At 38.3% G+C, this 27,819-nt stretch overlaps 1 protein-coding gene across 5 annotated transcripts in view; it reads left to right on the forward strand.

Annotated features, from left to right (window-relative positions):
* The window catches only part of IFT80 (intraflagellar transport 80), a 78,711-nt gene that overhangs the window by 30,657 nt on the left and 20,235 nt on the right, over positions 1-27,819 (forward strand). For all 5 annotated transcript variants that reach the window (XM_060197576.1, XM_060197577.1, XM_060197574.1 and 2 more), the window contains 6 exons: positions 1,169-1,237; positions 11,936-12,045; positions 13,945-14,034; positions 15,880-16,017; positions 22,929-23,108; positions 27,348-27,466. In XM_060197576.1, the coding sequence (XP_060053559.1) occupies positions 1,169-1,237; positions 11,936-12,045; positions 13,945-14,034; positions 15,880-16,017; positions 22,929-23,108; positions 27,348-27,466 (706 nt within the window). The remainder of the gene's footprint in view (positions 1-1,168; positions 1,238-11,935; positions 12,046-13,944; positions 14,035-15,879; positions 16,018-22,928; positions 23,109-27,347; positions 27,467-27,819) is intronic.

Genomic DNA, 27,819 nt, shown 5'->3' on the forward strand with positions numbered 1-27,819 from the left:
CTCTTTTGCTTCACAAGTAATGAAGCAGGTATGCGCAGGTGTCTATCTTTTGCTCCCCCTCTGTCTTCCCCTCCTTTCTCAGTTTCTCTCTGTCCTATCCAACAGCGGCAGCAACAACAACAAAAATAACAATAACAGTAACAACAACAATAGGAAAAAAAAGGTTTTGAGTAGCAGTGAATTCATAGTGTAGGCATCCAGCCCCAGTTATAACTCGAGACAAAAAAAACAAAAAACAACAACAAAAAACTCATCCTTTAAAAAATAACTCTGGAGGCCGGGTTGCGAAGTGGGTTAAGCGCACCTGGCAAAGCACAAGAACTGGAGTTAAGGATCCCGGTTTGAGTCCTGGATCCCCACCTGCAAGAGGGTTGCTTCACAAGCAGTGAAGTAGGTCTGCAGGTGTCTTTCTCTCCCCCTCTCAGTCTTCCCGTTCTCTTTATTTCTCTATGTCCTAGCCAAAAACAAGGGCAAAAAAGGGAAAAAATAGCCTCCAGGAGCAGTGAATTCAAGACACTTAGCCCCAGCAATAACAATGGAGGAAAAAAAACCCCAAAAACTTCTCAGGGCCAGGCAGTAGCGCACCTGGTTGAGTGCACATGCTACACTGCACAAGGGTCTGGGTTCAAGCCCACCAGCCCCCACCTGCAGGGGGAATACTCCACAAGTGGTAAATCAGTGCGGCAGGTGTCTCTGTCTCTCTCCCTCTCTGTCTACCCACCCCTCTTGATTTCTATCTCTACCCAAATAAATAAGTAAATAAAAATTATTATTAAAAAATAACTCTCTAGTTGCAATTTTCTCTTTTTTCTTCCACTTTCAACAAGCTAGTCAAGAGTAGACTTTTACGTAAGTTCCCAACTGACTGGAATTTGACTGCAACTCTTACACTGAAAGTACTTTCCTTAGAATTCTTGAATGGAGACGTTATTTAAAATAAAACTATTATTTGAATAATGTAAATATAAGATTAAGGCAAAAAATTATTTTGTCACAAAGTTAGGGTTCTTTGATAAAAATATTTCAAGGAAATGTCAACTAATGTTTATAGTTAATGAAGCACTGTCAATTAGAGAAAACTGCTTTGATTTTAAATATGCATTACCATAGGTACTTATGTAAATATAATGTTTTCACCTGATGAAAGTGTAAATTATTTTCTCTATAGTTGGAGAAGATGGACAAATAAAAATATGGTCAAAGACTGGGATGCTAAGATCAACTTTAGCTCAGCAAGGTAAGTACTATAATAAAAATTTCTATATATTTTTCTTTTTTAAAAAAATATTTTATTTGGGGGCTGGGCAGTAGCGCAGCGGATTAAGCGCACATGGTGCAAAGCGCATGGACTTGCATAAGGATCCGGGGTGGAGCCCCCAGCTCCCCACCTGCAGGGGGCATTGCTTCATAGGTGGTGAAGCAGGTCTGCACGTGTCTATCTTTCTCTCCTCCTCTCTGTCTTTCCCTCCTCTCTCGATTTCTCTCTGTCCTATCCAGCAACAATGACAGCAATAATAACAACAACAACAACAACAACAACAACGATAAACAATAAGGGCAACAAAAAGGGGAGAAAATGGCCTCCAGGAGCAGTGGATTCATAGTGCAGGCACCAAGCCCCAGCAATAACTCTGGAGACAAAAGAAAATTTATTTTATTTTTGAGAGAGATGCAGAGAGAGACACACACACACAGAGAGAAACACCAGAGCACTGCACAGCTCTGTTTTATGGTGGTGCAGAGGATTGAACCTAGGACTTAAGAGCCTCAGGCATGAGAGTCTGTTTGCATAACCATTATGCTATCTACCCCGCACTATTTTTTCTTTTTGATATTTATTTTTTGTTATTTATTTATTTATTTAAATTTAAAAAAAATATTTACTTTATTCCCTTTTGTTGCCCTTGTTGTTTTATTGTTGTAGTTATTATTGTTGTTGTTGTTGTTGGATAGGACAGAGAGAAATGGAGAGAGGAGGGGAAGACAGAGAGGAGGAGAGAAAGATAGACACCTGCAGACCTGCTTCAACCGCCTGTGAAGCGACTCCCCTGCAGGTGGGGAGCCGGGGTTCGAACCGGGATCCTTATGCCGGTCCTTGTGCTTTGTGCCACCTGCGCTTAACCCACTGCGCTACAGCCCGCCTCCCTGTTATTTATTTTTTAATGGGAGCGATACAGAGAGGAGGGAGGGGGGAGAGAGAGAAGGAGAGAGAGAGAGAGAGAGAGAGGCAAGAACATTGTTCAGCTGGAGCATAATTTTGGTGATGCTAGGGATTGATTCTGGGACTTCAGGCAAAAAAGTCTTTGCATAACCATTATGCTGTATCCCCAGCCCTCTTTCTATATATTTCCTATATTTAAATTTTTTTGCTGAACCACTATGCTCTCTCCTCAGCCTTTCCTCTCTCTCTATTTTTTAAAAAATTTTATTATCTTTATTTATTGGATAGAGACAGCCAGAAATTGAGAGGGAAGGGAGATATAGAAAGGGAGCGAGACACCTGCAGCACTGCTTCACCGTTCGAAAAGCTTTCCCCCTGCAGGTGAGAACTGGGGGCTCGAACCTGGGTCCTTGAGCACTGTAATGTGAGTGCTTAACCAGGTGTGCCACCTCCCAGACCCTATTTTTTTTTTTTAACCAGAGCACTGCTCAGCTATGGCTTATGGTAGTGTAGGGGATTGAACCTGGGACTTATATATATATATAAAAAAATCTTATAGTTCTTAACATTAGTTTTTTTGATGAGAGTCAAGATTAATCTTATTTCTATTTAAACTCCTTCCTCTTACCTTCCAAGTTTCCAGAGGGACCATAGTAAATGTTACTTGAACCAAGAAATTTTAGAAATACTTAAGGGTCTTTTTCTTTGTTAGTGAGTATATCTAATGCATTCACAGGCTAGTGATCTTTTTAAGTTAATTCTGAATTATTTGGAACACATCCTATTTGGAATAGATGGAACAGGATTGCATGTCTTGTTAATCAAATAAGACTAATAAAAAACATTGGCTACTTTAAAAAGCCCTATTAACTTGTACCAGCACCCTTTTAAATTGTGGTAGGCATTCAATTTGTGTTCTAACGAGGGTGGTAGATCCCCTAATGATCCAAAATGTGGTAAACTACTTACCTTTTGCTGATTGGAAAGAAGTACTCACACAGTGCAGTGGTCATTCCTCCTGAGAGTTAGGTTATGTAATTTATTTTTTCTGCATACTAATTTATTTTCCCTACTGGTTTAATGTTGACTTAAGTATATATCATTTGATCTTCTGAAATAGGTTGCCAATCTTTGCATTTTACTCTCCAGAATTATATGATGAAGTTTATTGTTCTTTTTCTGTTTGGTTGGTTGTTTTAACCAGAGCTCTGCTCAACTCTGGCTTATATACAACTCTGGTGGTATAGGGCATTGAACCTGTCCATTTTGGAACTTTAGGCATAAAAGTCTTTCAGCATAATAATTATGTTCTCTCCCTCACCCTGATAGTCATATTGTGAATCATCTCTATTAACTGACTTCCAAAAAATTCTAAAAAATATTTAAATCATATTTATTTTAGGGTAATATTAAAATGGTTATAGCTGGTTAGCTATATGTTAACCAAATGTCAGCCAAAGTAACAGAAGTACTGGGTAGGGGTTATCTCCTGAGGTTAGGGTTGGATTTTTGTTAAAAGTAATATTTAAGAAGAATAGTTAATTGTAAGTAGAAAATTAAAAATTCATAAATGTGCAGGCCTAATATTAAAAGTCAAGGCCTTGGTCAGGGAAAGTATTTAGCAATAGGTAGTATGCCATCCATGTGTGAGGCCCCTGGTAACTCATTTGGGTGTACCACGGGCACCTCCAAAGAAAAGATGGGCGAAACTCCATGGGTAGTGGAATGGTACTTTGATTCTATCCCTCCTTTCCTGCCTTTTCCTCTCTGTCTCTAAAAATATAGAATGAAAATTAGGGGGCCTGGGAGTCAGGCGGTAGCACAGCGGGTTAAGCGCACTAGGCGGAAAGCGCAAGGACGGGCCTAAGGATCCTGGTTCGAGCTTCCGGCACCCCACCTGCAGGGGGGTCGCTTCACAGGCGGTGAAGCAGGTCTGCAGGTGTCTATCTTTCTCTCCCCCTCTCTGTCTTCCCCTCTTCTCTCCATTTCTCTCTGTCCTATCCAACAACGATGACATCAATAACAACAATAACTACAACAATAAAAGAAGGGCAACAAAAGGGAATAAATATTTAAAAAAAGAAAAGAAAATTAGGGGGCCCAAAAAGCTCACCTGGGAAGGTGCTTGCTTTGCCATTGTGCAACCAAAGATCAAGCCACTAGTACGCCACTAGTACGCCACTAGTACGCCACTATACATGGGCATAGTGTAGCACTGGTGGAAACTTTGATGCTGTGGTCTCTCCTTCTTTCTTTTTCTCTCACCCTATCTTAAAAATTTATTTAAAGATTTATTTATTTAAGAGGAGGAGGGAGGGGGAGTGAGTGAGCGAGAGAGAGAACCAGAGCATTACTCTGGTAATATTTGATAGCAGGGATTGAATTCAGGACCTTGCGCTTGCGAGTCCAACACTTTTATCTACTGTGCCACCTCCTAGGCCACTATCTGAAAAAGTTCTGTTGAGGAAAGACCAAAGTGGACACTGTGTGAAGGACAGTACTACTAGGATGACCAAGATACTAAAGATGGTAAATGCTAAATGAATGCATTTATATTTTAGTCTAATGTAAATTTTAGTCTGAAGCAGGAGCCTAGAGAGATAGCGTAATGGTTGGTATAAGCAATAGATTTACACCTGAGCACTAGTGATCCCAGGTTCAATCCCTGGAATGACTGTAAACAAAAGCTGAGTCGTGCTCTGGTCAAACTTAATGAGGAAAAAAAAAAGTGAGCAGGAAATAGGTAAAAGTTGCCTTTTAGGAAGATTACCTGAACAGTAATATGTAGGACAAATTAGCAGAGGTAGATAGAGAAAATAAAAATAACCTGTAAGTATGTTAGATGTTACTGATGTTCTTGCTAGTGTGAATTAAGACTTTGATAGAGGGTGTACCAGGAGATGGCACAGTGCATAAGGTGTTGAGTTCTCAAGCTTGAGGTCCTGAGTTCAATCCCTGGCAGCACATGTACCAGAGTGATGTTTTGTTCTCTTTCTATCCTTCTATCCCTCTCATTAATAAATAAAGTCTCTTAAAAAAAAGACTTTAATAGAGGCAGTAATGATGGTAGTGACAGAGGAATGGATACTCTATAAGGTGTGAAGAATTCAGAGGTGGGGCAGGCGGTGGCACATTGGGTTCAGCGCACATAGTATGAAGTTCAAGGACACAGGCAAGAATCCGTGTTTGAGACTCTGGCTCCCCAACTTGAAGCAGGTCTGCAAGCATCAGTCTTTCTCTCTCTCTCTCTATCTTCCCCTCCCCTCTCAATTTCTTTCTGTCCTATCCAAAAAAAATCGAAAAAATCGCCACAGGAGCAGTGGATTCGTAGTGCAGGCATTAAGACCCAGTGATAACCCTAGAAGAGTAAAGGAAAGTGTTAAATGTGTTGAATTCTTACTTGGAGAATTCTTTGGGAAATATTGTGTTATACTGATAGGTCAGAAGTAAAGGCTGTCGTATTAATATATGGCAATAAGCTACAGAAAAGTCAAAGGTAAAGATATGGGGAAGTTGAAGTTCTTCAAGGGAGAGTTAATTAACAATAGAAAATAAACTGGGGGGCTGTGTGGTGGCACACCAGGTTGAACACACATGTCACAGTATGCAAGGACCTGGGTTCGAGCCCCAGCCCCCACCTGCAGAGGGAAAGCTTTGTGAGTGGTGAGGCAGGGCTACAGGTATCTCTCTGTCTCTCTTCCTCTCTGTCACCCTCTCCCCTCTTGATTTCTGGCTGTTTCTACCCAATAAATAAATAAAGATAAAAAGTTAGAAAGAAAAGAAACTGGGTGGGAGTAGATAGTATAATGATTATGCAAAAAGACTCATGCTTGAGGCCACAAAGTCCTAAATTCAGTCCCCCATACCACCATAAACTAGAGCTGAGCACTGCTCTGGTTAAAATAAGGTAAAATAGGGAGTCGGGCTGTAGCGCAGCGGGCTAAGTGCAGGTGGCGCAAAGCACAAGGACCGGCATAAGGATCCCGGTTGGAACCCCGGCTCCCCACCTGCAGGGGAGTCGCTTCACAGGCGGTGAAGCAGGTCTGCAGGTGTCTGTCTTTCTCTCCTCCTCTCTGTCTTCCCCTCCTCTCTCCATTTCTCTCTGTCCTATCCAACAACGACGACAACAACAATAATAACTACAACAATAAAACAACAAGGGCAACAAAAGGGAATAAATAAAATAAAATATTTAAAAAAATTCTTTAAAAAAAGATAAAATAAAATAAGAAAATAAAGAAACAAATGCTTTAATTTCATTTAAACTGTTTCTCAATACTGATGCAATGACATGCCTATCTTATAACTGCTTCTTCTTCTTTCCTGGTGATGTGGAAAAGATCTCATTTGATTATTTCTTTTTAGTATATGTCCCAGAAAAAAGAATGAAAAAAGAAGTAATTCTTAGAGAGATAGAACAGTGGTGATGCAAAAAGACTTTCATACCTGAAATAAAAAGGTCCCAGGTTTAATCTGTATTATAGTAGTAAGGTAGAGTTTACTAATGCTCCAGAGAGAGGAGGAAGAAGAGGATGAGGTAGAGAAGGAGAAAAAGAGAAAAATTTTTGGTTTTGAATTCTCAATTTTGGTAAAAAAAAAAAAAAGAAAAGAACACTGAAAGCCTACTGTCACAGACAACATAATAAACAAATGGTTTCTTATTGCATTACAAAGTAGTTTCTAGTGGTCTGGGAGGTGGTGCAGTGGAGAAAGCACTGGATTCTCAACCAAGAGGTCCTGAGTTCAATCCTTGGCAGCACATGTACCAGAGTGATGTCTGGTTCTTTCCCCTCTCTGGCTATCTTTCTCATAAATAAATAAATTCTTTAAAAAAACAAAAAGTAGTTTCTAGCCTTAGCTAGTAGATATGTTTACATACAGGTCTTGCTCTAAGTATTTTGTTTATACTCACTCATTGTAGACTTATGTTGATTTCAAGACAAAAATGGTTAACATTTCATTGAAATATTGAAAAGTTTGCTAAAAGCATTCTTAAAAACATGTAAAAACAACACTTTTAGGGGATACCTTTTAGTATGAATGTGAAAAACATGGTATGTTTGACCATGTACTTCCTTAAAACAATTGAAATATATTTTTTTGTCTCCTCTTCTGTGGTTTAAAATGCCTTCAATAGGTTGAAAGAATTTAGATAATTTGTTTTACAGAGAGATAAGGGTCTGACATTTAACACAACCCCAGGTGTATGTGGTTTCTTAAAAAATGTCAGAAAGATCACATGATCTTAGTGTACAAAGTCAGAAAAACAAGATATTTTTGAGTGTTTTAACTGAAGTGGAGCATAAATTAAAAAACCCCAACATAAAAGGCAACAAATTAATTATTATGAAACAAGGTTTTGGTTTGTCCGTTTTCTGGTTGATGATGACATTAACAGTTTATTATATCACTTGCTAACCTTTTTGTTCTAAAGTTATTCTTTAAATGCTAAATTTCTTAATTCCATACTGACTTTGCAAAACATAGCACTGAAAATAATTCAGTGCTTTCATATGTTTCTAACATTTTAAATATTGAGGGTTTATTTTAAATGCTAGTGGAATAACTTTCCTCATAATAGAAATCATTTTCTTTAAGACGCTTAGTATGCTGAGGGAGATAGCGTAAAGGTTATCCAAAAAGACTTTCATATTGAGACATCAAAGTTCCTAGGTTCAGTCTCTGGCACCATAAACCAGAGCTCATCAGTGCTCTGGTAAAACAAAAACCCTGGATCATTCACTTTCAATAATGATCTTCTCTAGAACTACCTCAACTGGATTTGTAATATTGAAGAGAGCTATAAAGTATCCTTCCTCTTGGAAAAGAAAATGCCCACACATACAATAATTTCACAATTAATATTTTATTAGAATATAAGAGATGGGGATTGGTAGGTGGCTTATCTGGTAGTGTACACATGTTACCATGTTCAAGGACCCAAATTCAAACCCTAGGCCACCACAAGGAAACACCTGTGCGAGTTTCCTGAATAGTGTGGTGCTGTGTGACTCTCCATCTTTGTCCCTCTTGTATCATTTCTCTTATCATGTATCTAGAGGAAAGAAAAGAAAACAAAACAAAATGGCTTCCAGGAGTGGTAGAGTTGTATAGGCACTGAGACACAGAGATAATCCTGGTGACAAATATAAATAAATATCACATCATAGTCCATGAATTATTTTTCCTTTATTACTTTATTTTGTTTTAAACTATATCTATTTGTTCTAAATTATATATATATTTAAAGTATATCTATTTCTTGAGTATTGTTAAAAGTCATTTTATAAACAAGAAGTAAATAATCTCCATCTCTCAACAGAAAAGACAAATGCTATGAAGATTTATAGTTTATAAACAAGGAAATGGTGACACAGCTGCCTTCATGGGGCCACAAATTCAATGTTAAAGAGGACAAAACCTATCCCTAGTTCTTCATCCTATAACCCTACTGTGCCTTTTACCACAACTAAAGGGCTAGAGTCACATCCTGTATAACTCAATAGGAGTTGTATTTTCTGAATTATTTCCTTGGGGGTAGATGTTTGTCATAGTTTAGTATATATCATAGGAAAATATGTTTCACTCAGTGTATTAATGAAGATTTGATAATATATACTTAAAAACATTAATTTGCTTGATTCCTACAATGATTATAACAATAACCACTAGGCACCTATCAAATGAACTTTCTTCCCCTTCTAGTCCTCATTAAGAATGACATTTCAAATATCTAAAAATTTGACTTACATTTTCTGGAGGAGTTTGTTAGAGTTGAACTCTTCATTTTATGATTTGCTTTTGAAGTTCAAGCTAGCTCTTCTCTACATGCAGAGAAAATTCTGACAATTAATTTAATAGAAAGTGATCTGCTTTCTGTGATTTGCTGTCTCACTGACCACCTGTAGGTTCTTCTGATAGAGAATAACCCTAAATGACTAAACAATATATTTAACTCCAGCATAATATCCAACCTAAACTGTGGAGAGAATGCTTGAGGATTTTGTTTTTGTTGTTGTTAATTTGGTCTAAGTTAGACTTGCTAGGGATTGGCATGGTGGTTCATGGCATGGGTGAAACTCTGGGCTCAGTTCCCAGCATCACATAAAAATGGGGAGGGGGGCAGAAGATAGTTCACCAGATAGGATAACTGCCTGACCATGTAGGTCTTAGCCTCAGTGCACTATATGGGAGTACCACAGCCCAGGGGAAGCTCCAATCCTGTGGTCTTTCTGTATGTCTATCACTTTCTTTCTCTCTAGATATATCTGAATGAAAAGTAAGTCTAGTGTGGTGAAATCAATCATGTATGTAACAGGCATCAGAGATAAAATAGAAAAATAAATATAGTTGTTTGGTGCTTTGATCTCTCTCATTCAATAAAAATAAAAACAAAAAAGAAAAGGGGGGGGGAGGGAATCCAACCAAACAGGTAAACAAAAACAAAAACCCAACCTGAACTTTCTCTATCTTAGAAATCACTGAGATCTGCTCACAGTGAAATAATATTCTGAATGAGGAAGAAAAAATCACAAAAGGAGTCGGGTGTCTCTTGAACACAAACATTTATTTTGCTGAAATTTACTCTCTATTGATTACTGGTTGCTCCCTGTTGATTGGTATCAGATGGATTCCATTTAAATCAACCATTACATCTTATTGACTGCTCATAAATCATTAAATCCAGATCTCATTTTAATGAATATATAAATTCCTGGGAAATTTATTTACTAAGTCAGACTATAAAAGTCTGATTTAGCAGCCCTAAAATTTTTTTTGAAATCTTGGTTTTATAAATATTAATAGTTTAATATTTAATAAGTGAATTATATAATCTTGGTTTACACTCCGAATAGGTAGTAGGGCCAGACAGGTTCCCTATTTGGGGAGTTCAAATAGCTTAATACTTTAATAGATATCATATTCATTTTTTAAAACTAGGATTAATTCTGGGGAGACAGTATAGCTGTAGCACACAGAATTTCGATGTGAAAGTCCCAGGTTTGATCCTTGACACCAATAGCCAGATTTGAGCAGTGGTCTGATCAAAAAGAGAAAAATAAAAGTGAATAAAAACTAAGCTTATATATCATCTTCTAGAAGATATTTAGGTTATCTAGTAAGTAATTGAATTAAAAAAACTACCTCTTATGGGGAGTAGGGCGGTAGTGCAGCGGGTTAAGTGCACATGGCGCAAAGCACAAGGACCTATGTAAGGATCCCGATTAGAGCCCCCAGCTTCCCACCTGCAGGGAAGTCGCTTCACAAGTGAAGTAGGTCTGCAGGTGTCTATCTTTCTCTCCTCCTCTCTGTCTTCCCCTCCTCTCTCCATTTCTCTCTGTCCTATCCAACAACAACGACAACATTAAAAATAAATATATTAAAAATTATTTAATAAAAAAACTACCTCTTAATTCCTATTCTAGGAAATTGAAAACAATATGAAATCTAATGTGGTTAATAGTATGATAGCTAAATCAAATTTGGCATCTTTTCTCTGCAAGTGAAGTCAACTTTATCTTGGTTGCAGGATATTTGAATTCTTTTTAGCTTTCTAGTCCAAAGTCACACTTAATACACCCTCTGTCCCTATTATGATATTTTATTTGCTATTTATGAGTTCACAAGTTGGAGAGAGAGATCATTTTGGAATGGTGATTTTTTTTTTTACTCAGACTTTTGCTTAAGTAGCAGATGGTTGGAAGTTCTATTGGTCTGTAGTAACATCAAGGAATGGAAATTAACCTATAAATTGAGTATGCATGGTTATTTTTGTATGGAAATTCTAAGTCAACTTATTGCCTTGAATCAGTTTAAATGCTGATGTCTTTTAATAGATGATAAATCATGACTTTTAAATTGCCTTTTGTATTTTAATGGAATATGCTTATTTTACTTTATGTTTTTCAAAGCATATTCTATAGAATTCCTCCTATCCCACATCCCCCTGCTTATTGCTGGAGCTTCACTGCGCTAGGGTGATTTTTTTTCTTACTATTTTATTTGTTTTATTTTAATTAGAGAGGTTCAGAGAGAAAATCACAGAGAGAAAGAACAGAACACTTATCAGCTTCAGCTTATGGTGGTATTGGGGACTAAACCTAGGACTTTGGAGTCTCAGACATGAAAGTGTTTATATAACCATTATGCTATTGTCCTATCCCTGGGGTGACTTTTTTAGATAGAGAGAGGGAGAAAGAACACCATAGCATCAAAACACTCTCCAGTGTGCTGGTGAGTGAGCTCAAAATCCGGATTACATAGAATGGAAAAGTAAATGCACTATCTTGGTGAGTAATCTTGCTAGCCCTAGAATTATTTAAAACTTCGTATTTTCTCAGCAAGATCAAAACTAGTTTAAAATACGGTTTGTTGAGGACTGGCAGGTGGCTCATTCAGTAGCATAGACATTATTATTTATATTATCTTGTGAAAGAACTCAGGTTTGAGCCCTTGGCCAGCACATAGGAGTGCCTGCATGGGGGAAGCTTTGTACAAATGCAGAATGGTGCTGTGGTGACTCTCTCCTTCTCTCTCTCCTTCTGACTTTCACTTTCTATCCAGAAGAAGAAGAAGGAAGGAAGGAAGGAAGGAAGGAAGGAAGGAAGGAAGGAAGGAAGGAAGGAAGGTGACTACCAAGACCCATGGGGTCATTTAGGCATTGAGCCCTAGAGATAACTCTAAACTCCTTTTTTAATCCTCTTAACAATTTCCATTTTTATAAGGTTTGATAATGAAAGTTTAATAGTTTTTTTTTTCTTTCTCTTTTTGCAGGGGCACCAGTGTATTCAGTTGCGTGGGGCCCTGATTCAGAAAAGGTTCTTTACACAGCAGGCAAACAACTGATCATTAAACCTCTTCAACCAAATGCTAGAATTTTACAGGTGCTTCTCAGAAACTTTTATCAGATTCTTGGGATAGTTCTTCTAGGTGATCTTTTTTTTTTTTTTTTTTTTTTTTACTGTCTATGGATTTTTTTTTTAACTGTGTGGTTTTATCAGCCTTTATATCAGAATAGCCTGTTTCCAACAAGGTTCACTTTTCTTTTTTTCTAATTCACATTATACCAATAAAGTAGACATGTGTTTTGACTTAACTAAATTGTCACATGATTTGGTAAAAAAGGCATCATTAAATTTCTTAGCATCAATTGTATAGATTTGAGAGAAAACAGGGCTAAGTTTGTAAGACATTAATAGCTTGTTTAGACTGTTCTTATTATAATTTTCCTCCTCCACATACCTACTCAGTCACTTGAGCTTTATCTAAGACTGTATGTCAAATATACATATATGGAAAACATTCTTTTGCTATATGGTAAATACAACAGAAATCTCAGAGTATTTAAGTTATTACTTTAGAGACATGGAGGGAAAGAGAAAGGAACTGGAGAATATGCAGAACAGAATGTAGAGAATACTAAAGATCTACATGTAGTATAAATGAAAAAAGAAAGAAAAGTATTAGTAAACAAGAATTGAAGGCAGAACCAGTAATGGGATAAACTGTACAAAGAAGAGCAAGGTTTGGATTAAACTAATTTTGGGCGTACATAATGTATTCATCCAGTGTCATATGCAAATAAAGATCTTAGAAAACAATTCAACAGCAAATTCTTTTCTTTTTTTTTTTTTTAAGATTTTATTATTGATGAGAAAGATATGAGGAGAGAGAGAAAGAACCAGATATTACTCTCTTACATGTGCTTCCAGGGATCAAACTCAACCTCATGCTTCAGAGTCCAATGCTTTATCTACTGTACCACCTCCTGGACCACACAAATGATTTTCTTTTCTTTTTTCTTCTTTTTTCTCTTTCCTTTCTTTATTGAGGAATTAATGTTTTAGAGTCGACAGTAAATACAATAGTATGTACATGCATAACATTTCCCAGTTTTCCAGATAACAATACAACCCCCAGTAGGTCCTCTGCAATCCTGTTCCAGCACCTGAACTCTCCCCCAACCCACCCCAGAATCTTTTACTTTGGTGCAGTACACCAAATGATTTTCTACTTAACATTCTGGTAGCTAAATAAATTTATAAGAACTTAAGCTGAGGGGTCGAGCAGTGGTGCACCAGGTTAAATGCACATAGTATGAAGTGCAAGAAGCCTCTGAAAAGATCCCAGTTCAAGCCCCCAGCTCCCCACCTGCAAGGGGTCGCTTCACAAGTGGTGAAGCAGGTCTGCAAGTACCTGTCTTTCCTTCTCCCACTCTACCTCCCCCTCCCCCCCTCAATTTCTCTCTGTCCTATCCAATAAAAATGAAAAATGGCCATCAGGAGCAGTGGATTTGTAGCGCCAGCATTGAGCCCCAGCAATACCCTGGAGGCAAAAAAAAAAAAAAAGAACTTAAGCTGTATACTGGCTATCACCTTACTTGGAGCATTCATTAGTAATTTAGGAATTAGAAAAGCAAATGAAATTATGAATAATAACTATGAAAGGAAAATAGAATTTTTTAATAAGAGCATATAAGAATCTCTAGAAAGAGGCAAAGTTTGAAACTTTTCAGTGCGCTCAGTTTTTTTTTTTTCTTTATTGGGGGGAATTAATGTTTTACAGTTGATAGTAAGGTACAGTAGTTTGTACATATGTAACATATCTCAGTTTACCACATAGTCTAACCCAGATACTCCTCTGCCATCATGTTCTAGGACCTGATGCAATATACTAACTCAAAGTATCTTAATTTATTAATAATACTTGATTTTATTATTTTAATATAATATATCATTATATTATGTCCTATTAATTTCTTAATATCTTACTTTTTCTCATAGTGGAAAGCTCATGATGGCATTATTTTAAAAGTAGATTGGAATTCGGTCAATGATCTTATTTTATCTGCTGGTGAGGACTGTAAATATAAGGTATGTAATATTTTAATTTATTGTTTGGTTGGAAGAATAGAATTGAGGTGAAAGCTATTTAACATACAAGATGACTCTTTTAGTCCTTCACTTTAGCCTTATCTTTTAACTTCTCATAGTGTAGCAAATTGTTGTTTAATAATTTTAAGTGGCATTTTATTATTTATTATTTTTATTTATTTATTCCCTTTTGTTGCCCTTATTGTTTTATTGTTGTTATTGATGTCGTCATTGTTGGATAGGTCAGAGAGAAATGGAGAGAGGAGGGGAAGACAGAGAGGGGGAGAAAAAGATAGACACCTGCAGACTTGCTTCACCACTTGTGAAGCAACTCCCCTGCAGTGGGGAGCTGGGGCTCGAACCGGGATCTTTACGCCAGTCCTTGCGCTTTGTGCCACCTGTGCTTATCCCACTGCGCTACTGCCCTACTCCCCTATTTTTTATTTTTAATAGGGGGATTAATAGCTTACAGTGAACAGTTATTGATACATGTGTAAAAATTCTCAGTTTTCTGCAAACCCCCTCCCAGCTTCAGTCATACTTTACTATCCTAAACCAGGACTCGAAAGCCTCCCCGCTTCCTCCAGATTAAGTGGTTTATTATTATTTTGCCTCCAGGTTATTGTTGGGATTCTGTGTCTATGATGACTTCTTTGCTTCTGGTGGGCTTTTTTTTTTTTTTTTTAATAAAGATAGGCAGAGAGAGAGGATGAAAACGACTGTAGCACCAAAGTTTCCTTAAATATAGTGGGGACTAGGCTTGAACCTGGGTTCTGCACATGACAAAGCGATGCGTTGAGTGAGCTTTTTTTTTTTTTTTTTTTTTTTAAGATAGACAGTGACAGAGAGGGCCAAACAGATAAAGACAGAGAGAAGGAGAGATAGTATAGCACTGTTCTTCTACTCATGAAGCTTCCTCCCTGCAAGTTCCCATATGGTGACTGGGGACTCAAACCCATATGGCAAAATGTATGCTCTGCCAATTGAGTTATCTCTCAGTTCCTTTTAAGTTATGTTTCCAAATTGCTAGCCTCATTAACATACCTATTTGGCTCGTGGTATTTAATAAGTAGCAACATAAATACAACTTCTAGTTCAAATGATTAGGTTTAAAATCAGTCTAAGTTTTATTTATTAATTAATTGTTACTATTATTTATTATTTTTTGTATAGAGACCAAGAGAAATCAAGAGGGAAAGAGGAGATAGTGAGGAAGAGAGACAGAGAAACACCTACAGTACACCTCATGCTTCCAAGTCCAGTGTTGTAGCTATGTGCCACCTCCTAGGCTGTGTAATGTACTTACAGTTGGAAGAAATGAAGCTCAAATAAATATCTCTAGGCAAAGTTTGTAGGACACTTACTAGACAAGAAAAATGCAAAAACCCTGTAATATTTTATTATTTAATTTTACAAGACTTAAAGTGGATAGGCATTTAAAAAAATATAATGTTATCATAAATTTTTTGAAGATAGCTTTTAGGTAATACAAATATCAGGCCAGAAAGATGTGCAGAGATAGCAAACAAGACTTTCTTGTCTGAGGCCAGAAGCCTAAGCTCAATCTGTGGTACTTTGTTATGACAGCTGAGCAGCTCTCTGGTCTGTGTCCTTCTCAATCTCTTTCTTTCTTTCTTTCTCTCTCTTAACGAGTATACCCTGTAAGCTTTTTTTTTTTTTAAGAGAAATATATTTTTTGTCTCCTTTTGTAACAATAAATACTTTTAACTGATAATATTATAAACTGATGATTCTAAATCCTTATACGATATCTTATGGTCGGGGAAACTTATTAGTAATAATGTGGTGACTGTTATAAAGTATTTTAAACTTTTGTTGTTGTAGGTATGGGATAGTTATGGACGTCCCCTCTACAATTCACAACCTCATGAGCATCCTATAACTTCAGTTGCCTGGGCTCCAGATGGAGAATTATTTGCTGTTGGGTCATTTCATACTTTACGCTTGTGTGATAAAACTGGGGTAAGTGGGTAAGTTATAGTGGTGAGCGGTCACAGATATGCTGTCATTTATATGGTATTTTTCAACACAACTTATTCTTAATTTAAAAAACTTTTTTAATTAGTGATTTAATATTGGTTTATAGTAACAAGGCTACAATTCTACACCATTCCCCCCACATTCCTCTATTGGAATCTGCAGTGGTTCTCCCAAGGTCACAGATATGGATTGACTGTTATGCTTATAACTGTCTGTCTGTCTGTCTGTCTGTCTATCTATCTATCTATCTATCTTTTTGCCCATTTTTTTCTATGGTCCTACATTCTCTTTCTTTTTTATTATTATTTATTATTTTTTAAATTATCTTTATTTATTTACTGCATAGAGACAGCCAGAAATCTAGAGGGTAGGGGGAGATAGAGAGGGAGAGAGACAGAGAGACAACTGCAACATTGCTTCACCACTTGCAAAGCTTTCACCCTGCAGGTGGGAACTGGGGGCTTGAAGCTGGGTCCATGCGCATTGTAACATGTGCACTCAACCAGGTGTGCCACCACCCAGTCCCCTTTTCTTTTCTCTTCTTCTTTTCTTTTATTTTCTTTTCTCTTCTTTTCTTCCTTTTTTTTTCTCCTCTTCCTTTCTATGTCATACTTATACCTATTACTACTTTTTGAATGTATTTCCCTTTTTTCCCTCCTCCTCTCTCTCTGGTCCTGATGGAACTGCGTTTCAGAGCCCTCTAGTCAGCTTCCTCTAACATTTCTCTCCCTCTCTAGAAGTTTATATCAAAATCTGGGGTGCCAAAGGTGGCAGTTCTGGCTTCTGTAATTGCTTCTCTACTGGATATGGACGTGGGCAGGTAGATCTATACCCTCAGCTTGTAAAGAAAAAAAAAACATTTTTAATGAGTGCATTTGACTGCATCTTTTTGATTTACCTTCATATACTGGTTGAATCAATTCCAGATTTGGGGCACTATATAACTCTTTAAGTCTGAAGAATATGCATGCTCTTTTCTGTTTGCTTTTCTGGAAATACTTAGCTTAGGCATGATTGTGAAAGATGGTGCAATAATACAAATATAAAATTTATGACCAGTCAATATAAAAAGTTCAGTTTTGGGAGTCAGGCAGTAGCACAGCGGGTTAAGTGCAGGTGGCACAAAGCGCAAGGACCGGCGTAAGGATCCCGGTTCAAGCCCCCGGCTCCCCACCTGCAGGGGGGTTGCTTCACAGGCAGTGAAACAGGTCTGCAGGTGTCTGTCTTTCTCTCCCCCTCCCTCTGTCTTCCCCTCCTCTCTCCATTTCTCTCTGTCCTATCCAACAATGACGACATCAATAACAACAATAATAACTACAATAATAAAACAACAAGGGCAACAAAAGGGAAAAATAATTTTTTTTAAAAGTTCATTTTTAATTTTTTTTTTGTATTTTATTTTATTTATTCCCTTTTGTTGCCCTTGTTGTTTTATTGTTGTAGTTATTATTGTTGTTGTCGTCGTTGTTGGATAGGACAGAGAGAAACGGAGAGAGGAGGGGAAGACAGAGGGGGGAGAGAAAGATAGATACCTGCAGACCTGCTTCACCGCCTGTGAAGCGACTCCCCTGCAGGTGGGGAGCTGGGGTTCGAACCGGGATCCTTATGCCGGTCCTTGTGCTTTGCGCCACCTGCGCTTAACCTGCTGCACTACAGCCCAACTCCCTCATTTTTAATTTTTATAAAAGAAAACAGTAAATTTGACAGTAAGATTTGGTTATATTTTACATGATAAGGAATTGATAGTAAATGACAATAGTTATATTAAAATCAAAAGACTTTGGTTTACTCAAAATTCATGCTTGGATATATGTGAGAATTTTTCTCATGAGAGAATATGCCCTCATTTATACACAGTCTGTTTGGAAGTTATACAAACACCCAAGCTTCTCCTGTAGATTAAGTTGTTTCCTATGTAGTATTAAATGACAAGAGGAGCTTGAGTGTGATTGTCCCATACTGTTCGTAGCTGTGAGGACATCACATAATTGTGATGCAAAATAAAATGCAAAATAAAACCATTAATTTAGAATTTTAAGAGCTTTATAAATGGTCTGTTATTTTAAAATTTGTTTTTAAATACTATTTTCTTTTTTAATGAATTTCTTTTTTAAATTTTTTTATTATCTTTATTTATTTATTGGATAGAGACAGCCAGAAATTTAGAGACAAGGGGGAGATAGAAAGGGAGAGAGGCAGAGAGACACCTGCAGCCCTGCTTCACCACTCACAAAGCTGTCCCCCGTAGGTGGGGACCAGGCGCTCGAACCTGGGTCCTTTGCAATGTAACATATGCAATCAACCAGATGCACCACCACCTGGCCCCATTATTTGTTTTCTATTACATAAAATTTAATGTCCTCTGACAGACTTAAACACACTCTAGAATGTGGTACCTTAAGAATCATTCAGTTCCCCCAACACACACACACACACACACACACACACACACACACACACACACACACACATACCTTCCTCACTTGTACCTGTCTGTTCACTAACATTCTTTCTCATCTTCTTTCATGAAATGCTTTTATATCTCTGTTCTTTCCTTTTTTTAATCTCAATTTTATAGATAATTTTACTGGGGACTTAATAGGTTGTATAAAGTTGTTAACACATGGGTACAACTTCTCATCTCCCTGTGATAGGTGTCAGTACAACACCCTCGTCTCCAACTTAGGTCTTTTTCTACCATCATGCACTGGGACCCCAATGCCCTCTCCACTCCACTCCCTCCCTCCCCCTCTTTCCTCAGCAAAGTCCTTTGCATCTTTGCTTTGGTGCAGGCTCATCCTTCCTCCTCCTTCTCCTCCTCCTCCTCTTCTTCTTCCCCTTCCTCTTCTTCTTCTCCTTCTTTTTTTTTCTAATATTTATTTATGTATTCCCTTTTGTTGCCCTTGTTTTATTGTTATTGATGCTGCTGTTGTTGTATAGGACAGAGAGAAATGGAGAGAGGAGGGGAAGACAGAGAGAGGGGAGAGAAAGACAGACACCTGCAGATCTGCTTCACCGCTTGTGAAACGACTCCCCTGCAGGTGGGGAGCCAGGGGCTTGAACCCAGGATCCTTATGCTGGTCCTTGCGGTGTGCGCCATGTGCACTTAACCTGCTGCGCTACTACCCAACTCCCTTCTTCTTCTTCTTCTTCTCCTTCCCCTTCCCCTTCTCCTTCTTCTCCTTCTTCTCCTTCTCCTTCTCCTTCTCCTTCTCCTTCTTCTTCTTCTTCCTTTTCTTTCACCAGAGCACTACTTAGCTCTGGCTTATGGTAGTGTGGGGGGTGGAATCTCAGGTATTAGAGCCTCAAGTATGAGAGTCTTTTGCATAACCATTATGCTTTCCACCAACTGATTTTGTATCAATGATTGTAAGTCTTTAGAATATGAGCTCATGTTTTCACAATGTATTCAGTTCTTATGTTATCCATTTTAGTTTATATATATTGGCTTTTTTTTGCTTTATGAAGCCTGCACCTCATGCAGTTTCACCATCTCCAGGCTAATTATTTTTCATTTAGATAGTAGATAGATAGATACATACATAGATACATAGATACATAAATAGATAGATAGATACATAGATAGATAGATACATAGATAGGCAGACAGACAGACAGAGCAACTGACCAACCATAGCACCAGAGCATACCTAGTGCTGTCGCACCTCCCATATGGTGCACTGTCTTGTACCTGGGCTGCACACACAGCAAGGCATGCTTTCCACATGGTGAGGTAGCTCTCTGATCTGTCTGTATTACTTTTTTTTTTTTTTTAATATTCTATTTATTTATTTTGGACAGAAACAGATTGAGGGGGAGGGGAGAACATAAAAGGAGAGATAAATAGAAAAACCTGAGGGGCCAGGCGGTGACGCAACTGGTTAAGTGCACATAGTACTAAGCACAAGAATCCACATAAGGACCTGGGTTTGAGCTCCTGGCTCCCCAACTTCAGTGGGAAAACTTTACAAGTGGTGAAGCAGGTCTGCAGGTGTCTATCTTTCTCTCTCCCTCTCTCCCTCCCCCTCCTCTCTCAATTTTTCACTGTCCTATCTAATGGAAAAAATGGCCACTAGGAGCAGTGGATTCATAGTGCAGGCACCAAGCCCCAGCAATAGCCCTGGAGCCAAGAGAGAGAGAGACAGAGAGATAGAGACAGAGAGAGACAGAGAGAGAGACCTGAAGCACTGTTTTACTACTTTTTAATCCCCCCACACACACACTTCAAGTGGGGACAGGGGCCTTGAATCCAGATCCTTGCACATTGTAACATGTGTGCTCTACTCTGTATGCCACTACCTGACCCCTGTCTATCTTATCTTTAATGATGCACTTATTTATTATGAGAGAATGAAAGAAAATAGTGAGAAAGAGGGAAAGGGCAAGGGAGAAGGAAAGGGAGAGCACTGCTGAGCTCTGGCATAAGATAGTGCTTTATTGAATACCTACTGTGATATATAGATAATTCAGGATCATTAAACACTAGAATCTTATGATCTAGGGAGTCAAAAACAATATATGTATAGGTCAGGGAGCTAGCACAGCCTGTGATAGACTAACTTGCATATCTAAGCTTCCTAAGGTTGCAGATTCAATCCCCAGTACCTCCTGGACTGTGACTACATTTTTTTTTTTTTTTTTTTTTTTTTAGAAAGAAGTATTTTTTAGAGACTAGCTCACTTTTTTGAGACAGACACCAGAACACTTCCCAGTCATTTGAGGTGCCAGGAATTGAACCTTAGGTCCCAAGCATGGAAAACATGCTTTAATGGAATCACACCCACAGAGCTCCTTTGGCCATATTTAATGAGCTGATGTTGCTTTTATTCATCAGCAGATGGTGCTATTGTATATGAGAGAATAGTTGATATTCTCACTTTCTGTGTTCTTGAATATTCAGTTAGACTTTACAATAAAAAACTTCCTTCTGGGAGTTGGGCGGTAGAGCAGCAGGTTAAGCATAGGTGGTGAAAAGCTTAAGGACCGGCGTAAGGATCTCGGTTCGAACCCCCGGCTCCCCACCTGCAGGGAAGTTGCTTCACAGATGGTGAAGCAGGTCTGAAGGTGTCTATCTTTCTCTCCCTCTCTCTGTCTCCCCCCCCATTTCTCTCTGTCCTAGCCAACAACAACGACATCAATAACAACAACAATAATAACTACAACAACAAAACAAGGTCAACAAAAGGGAATAAAAAAAACTTAAAAAAAAACCAACTTCCTTCTGAGGGCCAACAGTGGCACACCAGGTTGAGCACACATGTTTTAGAGCACACGTGTTGCAAAGTGCAAGGACCCATGTTCTGGTTTCCATCTGAATGGGGAAAGCTTCATGAGCAGTGGAGCCATGCAGGTGTGTGTATGTGTTTCTCTCTCTCAATCTCTCTATCAATTTCTCTCTGTCTCTCTGATAAATTATAAATAAGTTCTTAAAGTTAAAAAAAAAGACTTCCTTCTGGTTCACTCATTCTTTATTCAGTTAAAATCATTGCATAATTCATTATCTGTGGTAATTATTTTACTACTGTGTGTAACTTTTCACTCTTGGTTATACATGTCCACACAATTTAAGACAGTCTGCAGTTTGTGAATTCAGTCTGTAACCCTGTTTTCTATAGAGGCTGTAGCATTTACATTCCAACCAATAATGTATGAAAATTCTTTTTTTCTATACTGTTGCCTACACTTGAGTGCTCTGATTCAAGGAACAAATTCAGAAAGACTTAGCAAGAAATCTGGGTTCTGGGATGAGTGACAGTTTTACATCAAATTCTTGAGCCTCTTTTGAATTGATTTTTGTCTAAGCTTTGAGATAGTTGTCTTCCTCTCTCCCTCCCTTCCTCCCTCCCTTCCTTCCTTCCTTCTTTCCTTCCTTTCTTCATTTTTCTCTCTTTTTACTTTATTTTTTTCCCTCTCCCCCCATGTCTGTCCTGTTTCCCTAATAACATTTGTTAAAATAATCAGAAATCTTTAGATGTAGTGAGCATAGATAACCTTAGAATCAGTGGTAAGTATCTTTTTTTTTTTTTTTAATCTCTGTCAAATCTTTGTTTAGATACTCAGTATTTTTACTTAAAAGTAACATCAATTGAAATATGCATTTGGGGGGCAGGTGGTGGTGCACCTGGCTGAGCACACACATTATAATGTGCAAGGACCAGATCCAAAGCTTCATAAGTGGTGAAGCAGTGTTGCAGGTCTCTCTCTCCCTCTCTCTCCTTATCTCTCTCTCCCTCCCTTTCTATCTCCCCCCTCCTCTATAAAAAAAAAGTGTATTTCTGCATTATATAATTTAGTATACTTTTACTACACTATCAGTATTATCCTGTGCATTCTAAAAACTGCATTTGTAGCTTCCTTTCAGTATATTATAATTAAAAATATTTTTATTTAATTTTTGGCTAGAGATGGAGAGAAATTGAGAAAGGAAGTGAGATAGAGAGGGAAAGTGACAGAGAGACACCTGCAGCCCTGCTTCACCATTGGTGAAGCTTTTCCCGTACAGGTGGGGAGCAGGAGCTTGAACTTGGGTCCTTCCTTGCGCGCACTGTAATATATGTGCTTAACAAGATGCACCACCACCTGACCCCCTCAGTATACTATAATTTTATTAAGAAAAATTAGTTCTTAATTATAAAATAAAGCTATCCTTTAAATTTTTTTCTTAGTGGGGCCTGGGAGGTAGCACAGTGGATAAAGCATTGAATTCACAAGTGTGAGGTCTTTGAGTTTGATTCCCAGGAATGCATGTCAGACTGATGCTCTGGTTTTCTCTTTTCCTACCTTGCTCATACATACATAAATAAATCTTTAAAATGTATTTTAGTATGTTAATATGTGCTCAATTTAAATCTTCTTTGCAAATGCTTTTATTATATTTTTCTCCCCCCCCCTAGTGGTCATATGCTTTAGAAAAGCCCAACACTGGCAGCATATTTAATATTGCATGGTCGGTTGATGGCACTCAGATCGCAGGAGCCTGTGGGAATGGCCATGTTGTTTTTGCACATGTGGTGGAGCAGCGGTGGGAATGGAAAAATTTTCAAATAACATTAACTAAAAGAAGGACCATGCAGGTATGGTTGTTTGATTCAACCTGACTCTTTTTCGTATCAGTTCCTCCACAGCCTCTGATGGAGAAACAGTAAAAGATTACTTAAGACTCTAGCTTAAACTTATGAGGCCAGCATGAGTCACACACTCTCCTGAAGATGGACGGTAAGTAGTACGGCCCCATCCATTAGGTCGGCTGTCTTAGAAGTTTGTTAGCAACAACCAATCAAAAGTTTTTTTCCAATCAAAAGAATTTTAAGGCAGTTTATAGGAGAGCAACAGTTTGATAAGAGGAAATACTAGGGTTTGAATCTGCAAAGGGGGGTGCCACTTATAAAGGAAGTCTCCTTTATGAAATAACGTTCAAGGTCTATTCTAAGTAGCATTCTTTTTTTTGTATTTAATTTTTTATTTATAAAAAGGAAGCATTGACTAAACCATAGGATAAGAGGGGTACAACTTCACACAATTCCCACCACCAGAACTCTGTATCCCCTCCCCTCCCCTGATAGCTTTTCTATTCTTTACCCCTCTGGGAGTATGGACCCAAGGTCATTGTGGGATGCAGAGGGTGGAAGGTCTGGCTTCTGTAATTGCTTCCCTGCTGAACATGGGCACTGACAGGTTGATCCATACTCCCAGCATGGTTCCATTTTCTATTCTTTTTTTTTTTTAATTTTAAAAAAAATTTTAATTTATTTATGAAAAGGAAACACTGCCAAAACCATAGGGTAAGAGGGGTACAACTCCACACAATTCCCACCACCAGAACTCTGTATCCCTTCCCCTCCCCTGATAGCTTTCCTATTCTTTAACCCTCTGGGAGTATGTAGCATTCTTAAGGGGACCTCAACAGAGGTCCCCTTAAGTGGCCCCCTACAGCGGCCATCAAATTATTTACCCTCTCACTCATAGCAGGCATCAGTTGGCAGTGGCTAGGTGCTTTGGCTCTCGGAGCTTTGGCTTCATTGACACCTATCTGTATTGGAGGAGTTGCAGGTCTTTGCTGGCCATGCTGAATAATTAGGCCATGGTTTATACAAGTCTGTGGCCACTGAAGGTCTGGCATGCTGAGATATCTTTCCTGGACATTCTCCCACAATACAGAAGATAGAATTAGCTTCACTGAGTTTAAATCAGTTGTATAAAAGCTTAGTCACAGGAGCCGGGTGGTAGCGCAGGTAGCGCAAAGCGCAAGGACCGGCGTAAGGATCTCAGTTTGAGGCCCCTGTTCCCCACCTGCAGGGGGGTCGCTTTGAAAGTGGTGAAGTAGGTCTGCAGGTGTCTATCTCTCTCTCCCCCTCTCTGTCTTCCCTTTCTCTCTGTCCTATCCAACAATGACAACATCAACAATAATAACTACAACAATGAAAAAAAAAAAAAAACTTAGTCACATAAGAAATCTTTTTTTTTTTTTTTTTTTTAACCAAAGCACTGTTCAGCTCTGGCTGATGGTGGTGCAGAGATTGAACCTGGGACATTGGAGCCTCTGGCATGAGAGTCTCTTTGCATAACCATTATGCTATATACCCCTGCCACACAATAGAAATCTTTTAACAATACCATTAACTATTTTATTAAGTGAGACATCATTTGATTCCGGGTAGATTAAAATAAAGAGGACACATACACTCACTTCAGCCTGTCCTATGACTATTTAGCAAGCATGTTACATTAGTAATCTACTACTGCAGAATAAATCACTCAAGATTTAGCTTAATCTACACATATATTTTCACTTAGAGAGAGAGATCCGCTCTATCGTCTTATGTATGCAAATGATGCACTTTACCTCTGAGTCACTGCCCCAGTCTCATGTCTCTGTTCCTGTAGGTCAGGCGTATAGGTATGGTTTAGCTGGGGTCTCTGTTCCAAGCTCTCTCATGGGCTGTGGTCAAGATGTTGACCAGGGTTCTAGTCACACCTGAAGGCTTAACTGGGAGATTTGCTTCTAAACTCACCGTCGACTCATAGCAGTCCTTTGAGCAGATCGTCTACATTTCTGTTGGCTGTTGATTAGAAGCACTCTGCTCCCAGGTGTGTGGCCTCTCCGTGGCACATCTCACACCTGCAAGCTTGCTTTATCAGAGCAGGCAACTGAGAAGGGGTGAAGAGAGTGAGACTAAGTAAGAGAGCAGCCACAGTTTTTTTTATAACTTTAGCTCAGAAGTTCACATCTCCTTACCTTTTCCATATCTGTTTACTCCAATTAAGTTATAAACCTAATTTCTACATACTTGGGAGAGATTTATATAAGGCTATGAAAACCAGAAGATCATTGAGAGCTACCTCATAAGCTTATTCATATGTGCATAATTCTGAAATAATCTATTTATCTAACTCCATATGTGGCTGAAAACAATTTACCTCCTCCCTAAAAGAAGATAACTTAGATCCACCCTGTTCCAAATCTCTGCTCTGGATAATTATAAATAAATATGTATTTTCATTATTCTTTTCCCCCCAACCCTCAATCTCAGTTTATAGTGACAAAAGGAACACAGGACAGCTTCCTGGAAAACAGTTTGGAAAAGAGAAGGGGCTAGGCAGTGGTGCACCTGATTAAGTGCACACACCACAGTATACAAGGACCCAGGTTCAAGCCCCTGGTGTCTACCTATAGTGAGACATAAGAGGTGAGACAAAGTGCAGGTGTCTCTCTGTCTCTTTCCTCCTCTATCTTCCCCTTCCAATTTCTCTGTCTCTATCCAATAATACATAAATTAAAATATTTTTTAAATATTTATTCCCTTTTGTTGCCCTTGTTGTTTTATTGTTGTAGTTATTATTGATGTTGTTACTGATGTCGTTGCTATTGGATAGGACAGAGAGAAATGGAGAAAGGAGGGGAAGACAGAGAGAGGGAGAGAAGGACACCTGCAGAACTGCTTCACCACCTGTGAAGTGACTCCACTGTAGGTGGGGAGCTGGGGTCTCAAACCAGGATCCTTAAGTCAGTCCTTGTGCTTTGCGCCACCTGTGCTTAACCCGCTGAGCTACCGCCTGACTCCCATAAAAATAATTTTTAAAAAAGAAAGGAAGGAAGAAAAAGAAAGAAAGAAAGAAAGAAAGAAAGAAAGAGAAAAGAGGAGAAGGGAAAACAACTCACAGTGATTACTAGGCTAAAATATAGCAGCCAATAAATAGTATATTGAGAGCTCTTAATAATAGTTAGTTGCTTTGTTAATTTGGCAATGCTAGTTTGCCTTTCTGGAATGCTCTCCCTCTTGGGAGGATTCCCTTTCTGAGGACTGGGCATTTTAGCAGCCCATTTACTTTTGTTATAAGATGGAGCCCTGTGTTGCAGAGGGGCTGAAAGAACACAGCCTTTTGTTTGCCTGGTTTAGAGTTAGGCTGGTTAGTGTTTCTTTCACCCAGAACACAGAGCTCATGTTGAGTCATAATGTTAAATCTAGATCTTGACTTGGCATTTCCTACCTGGCGGTAGATGTCCTTGCCCACCTGCCCCCCTGAGTGTCAGCTTCCCTGTGACTAAGTAACCTGGAGAGAGCTAGTTCCTTATTTGGCTCTTTGCTTGCATGATGGATTTCTGCAGATAATGCTTTCATCAGGGCTAGCTGATGACTTTGTGTGGAAAAGATACTTAGAAGGGAGACACAGGGGAGGGGACTGGCATGTACTTGGCCTCTGCTCACTTCTTTCTCTTCATTGCCATCTCACTTGAGCACGAATACAGCTGTTACTTTTCACAGTTGCAGGTAATCATGATTATTTGATTCTTAGTCACTGTATTTTTATTTATTTATTTATTTTACCAGAGCACTACTTAGCTTAGATTTATGGTGGTGGAGGTGGGGGAAATTGAACCTGGGATTTCAGAGCCTCAGGCATGAGAGTCTGTTCGCATAACCATTATGCTATCTATCCTTGCCCTCTTAGTTACTTTATCTTTTGTAAAGAAAAGAGTTAGAGTGATTGTAAAAATTAAATGAAATAATCAATGGAAAAAAATGTAGTAATTGCTATGCTTGTGGCTACTTTCAGACTTAAATGAGTTTTGGGGACTGAAAATAGAATTTTTTTGAGCACATGCTAGCCTGTGGCATTTAAATACTGTGGTCCCATGGCAATATTAGGTAATACTAGTACTGAGAGGTAAGTTCTGAAGCTACCCTGAACTGAATAGATTAATGGGTGCATTAGGTAAGAAAAAACACATTTTTTTTGCTACAAAATCTTGCTAGCCTGTCTAAAATTGAAGTATTTTAATATTGTTTGTTGGCTCATCTTTCCTTATTTAGGTTCGTAATGTTCTTAATGATGCAGTGGATCTATTGGAATTTCGTGATAGAGTCATTAAGGCATCTTTGAACTATGCACACTTAGTGGTTTCAACGTCTCTTCAATGTTATGTGTTCTCGTAAGCATCTTTCACTTCTTAGAAATCAAGAGTTCTGTCTGACAATGAATTTATTTTCAAGTTTTCACATCAATATGATTTCATTTAAACTTAACTTTCTGTTAACCTCATCTAACTCAAATTTACTCCCAACAAAAAAATAATTAAAAAATGAACAGTAAGCAGTATAAATTGAGCTGATAAAGTTTATATATCAAAGGTTAATAATACATATTATAATACAAAATACCTTCTCCAAGAGTCTTTATTCTTACTTTACTCACAGGTCTTTTTTACTTTGTAAAGATTTTCTTCTGTGGCCCAGGAAGCAGTACAATGGATAAGACATTGACTTTCAGACATGAGGTTCCAAG

The sequence above is a fragment of the Erinaceus europaeus genome, chromosome 9 (assembly GCF_950295315.1).
Source record: "Erinaceus europaeus chromosome 9, mEriEur2.1, whole genome shotgun sequence".
NCBI lineage: Eukaryota > Metazoa > Chordata > Mammalia > Eulipotyphla > Erinaceidae > Erinaceus > Erinaceus europaeus.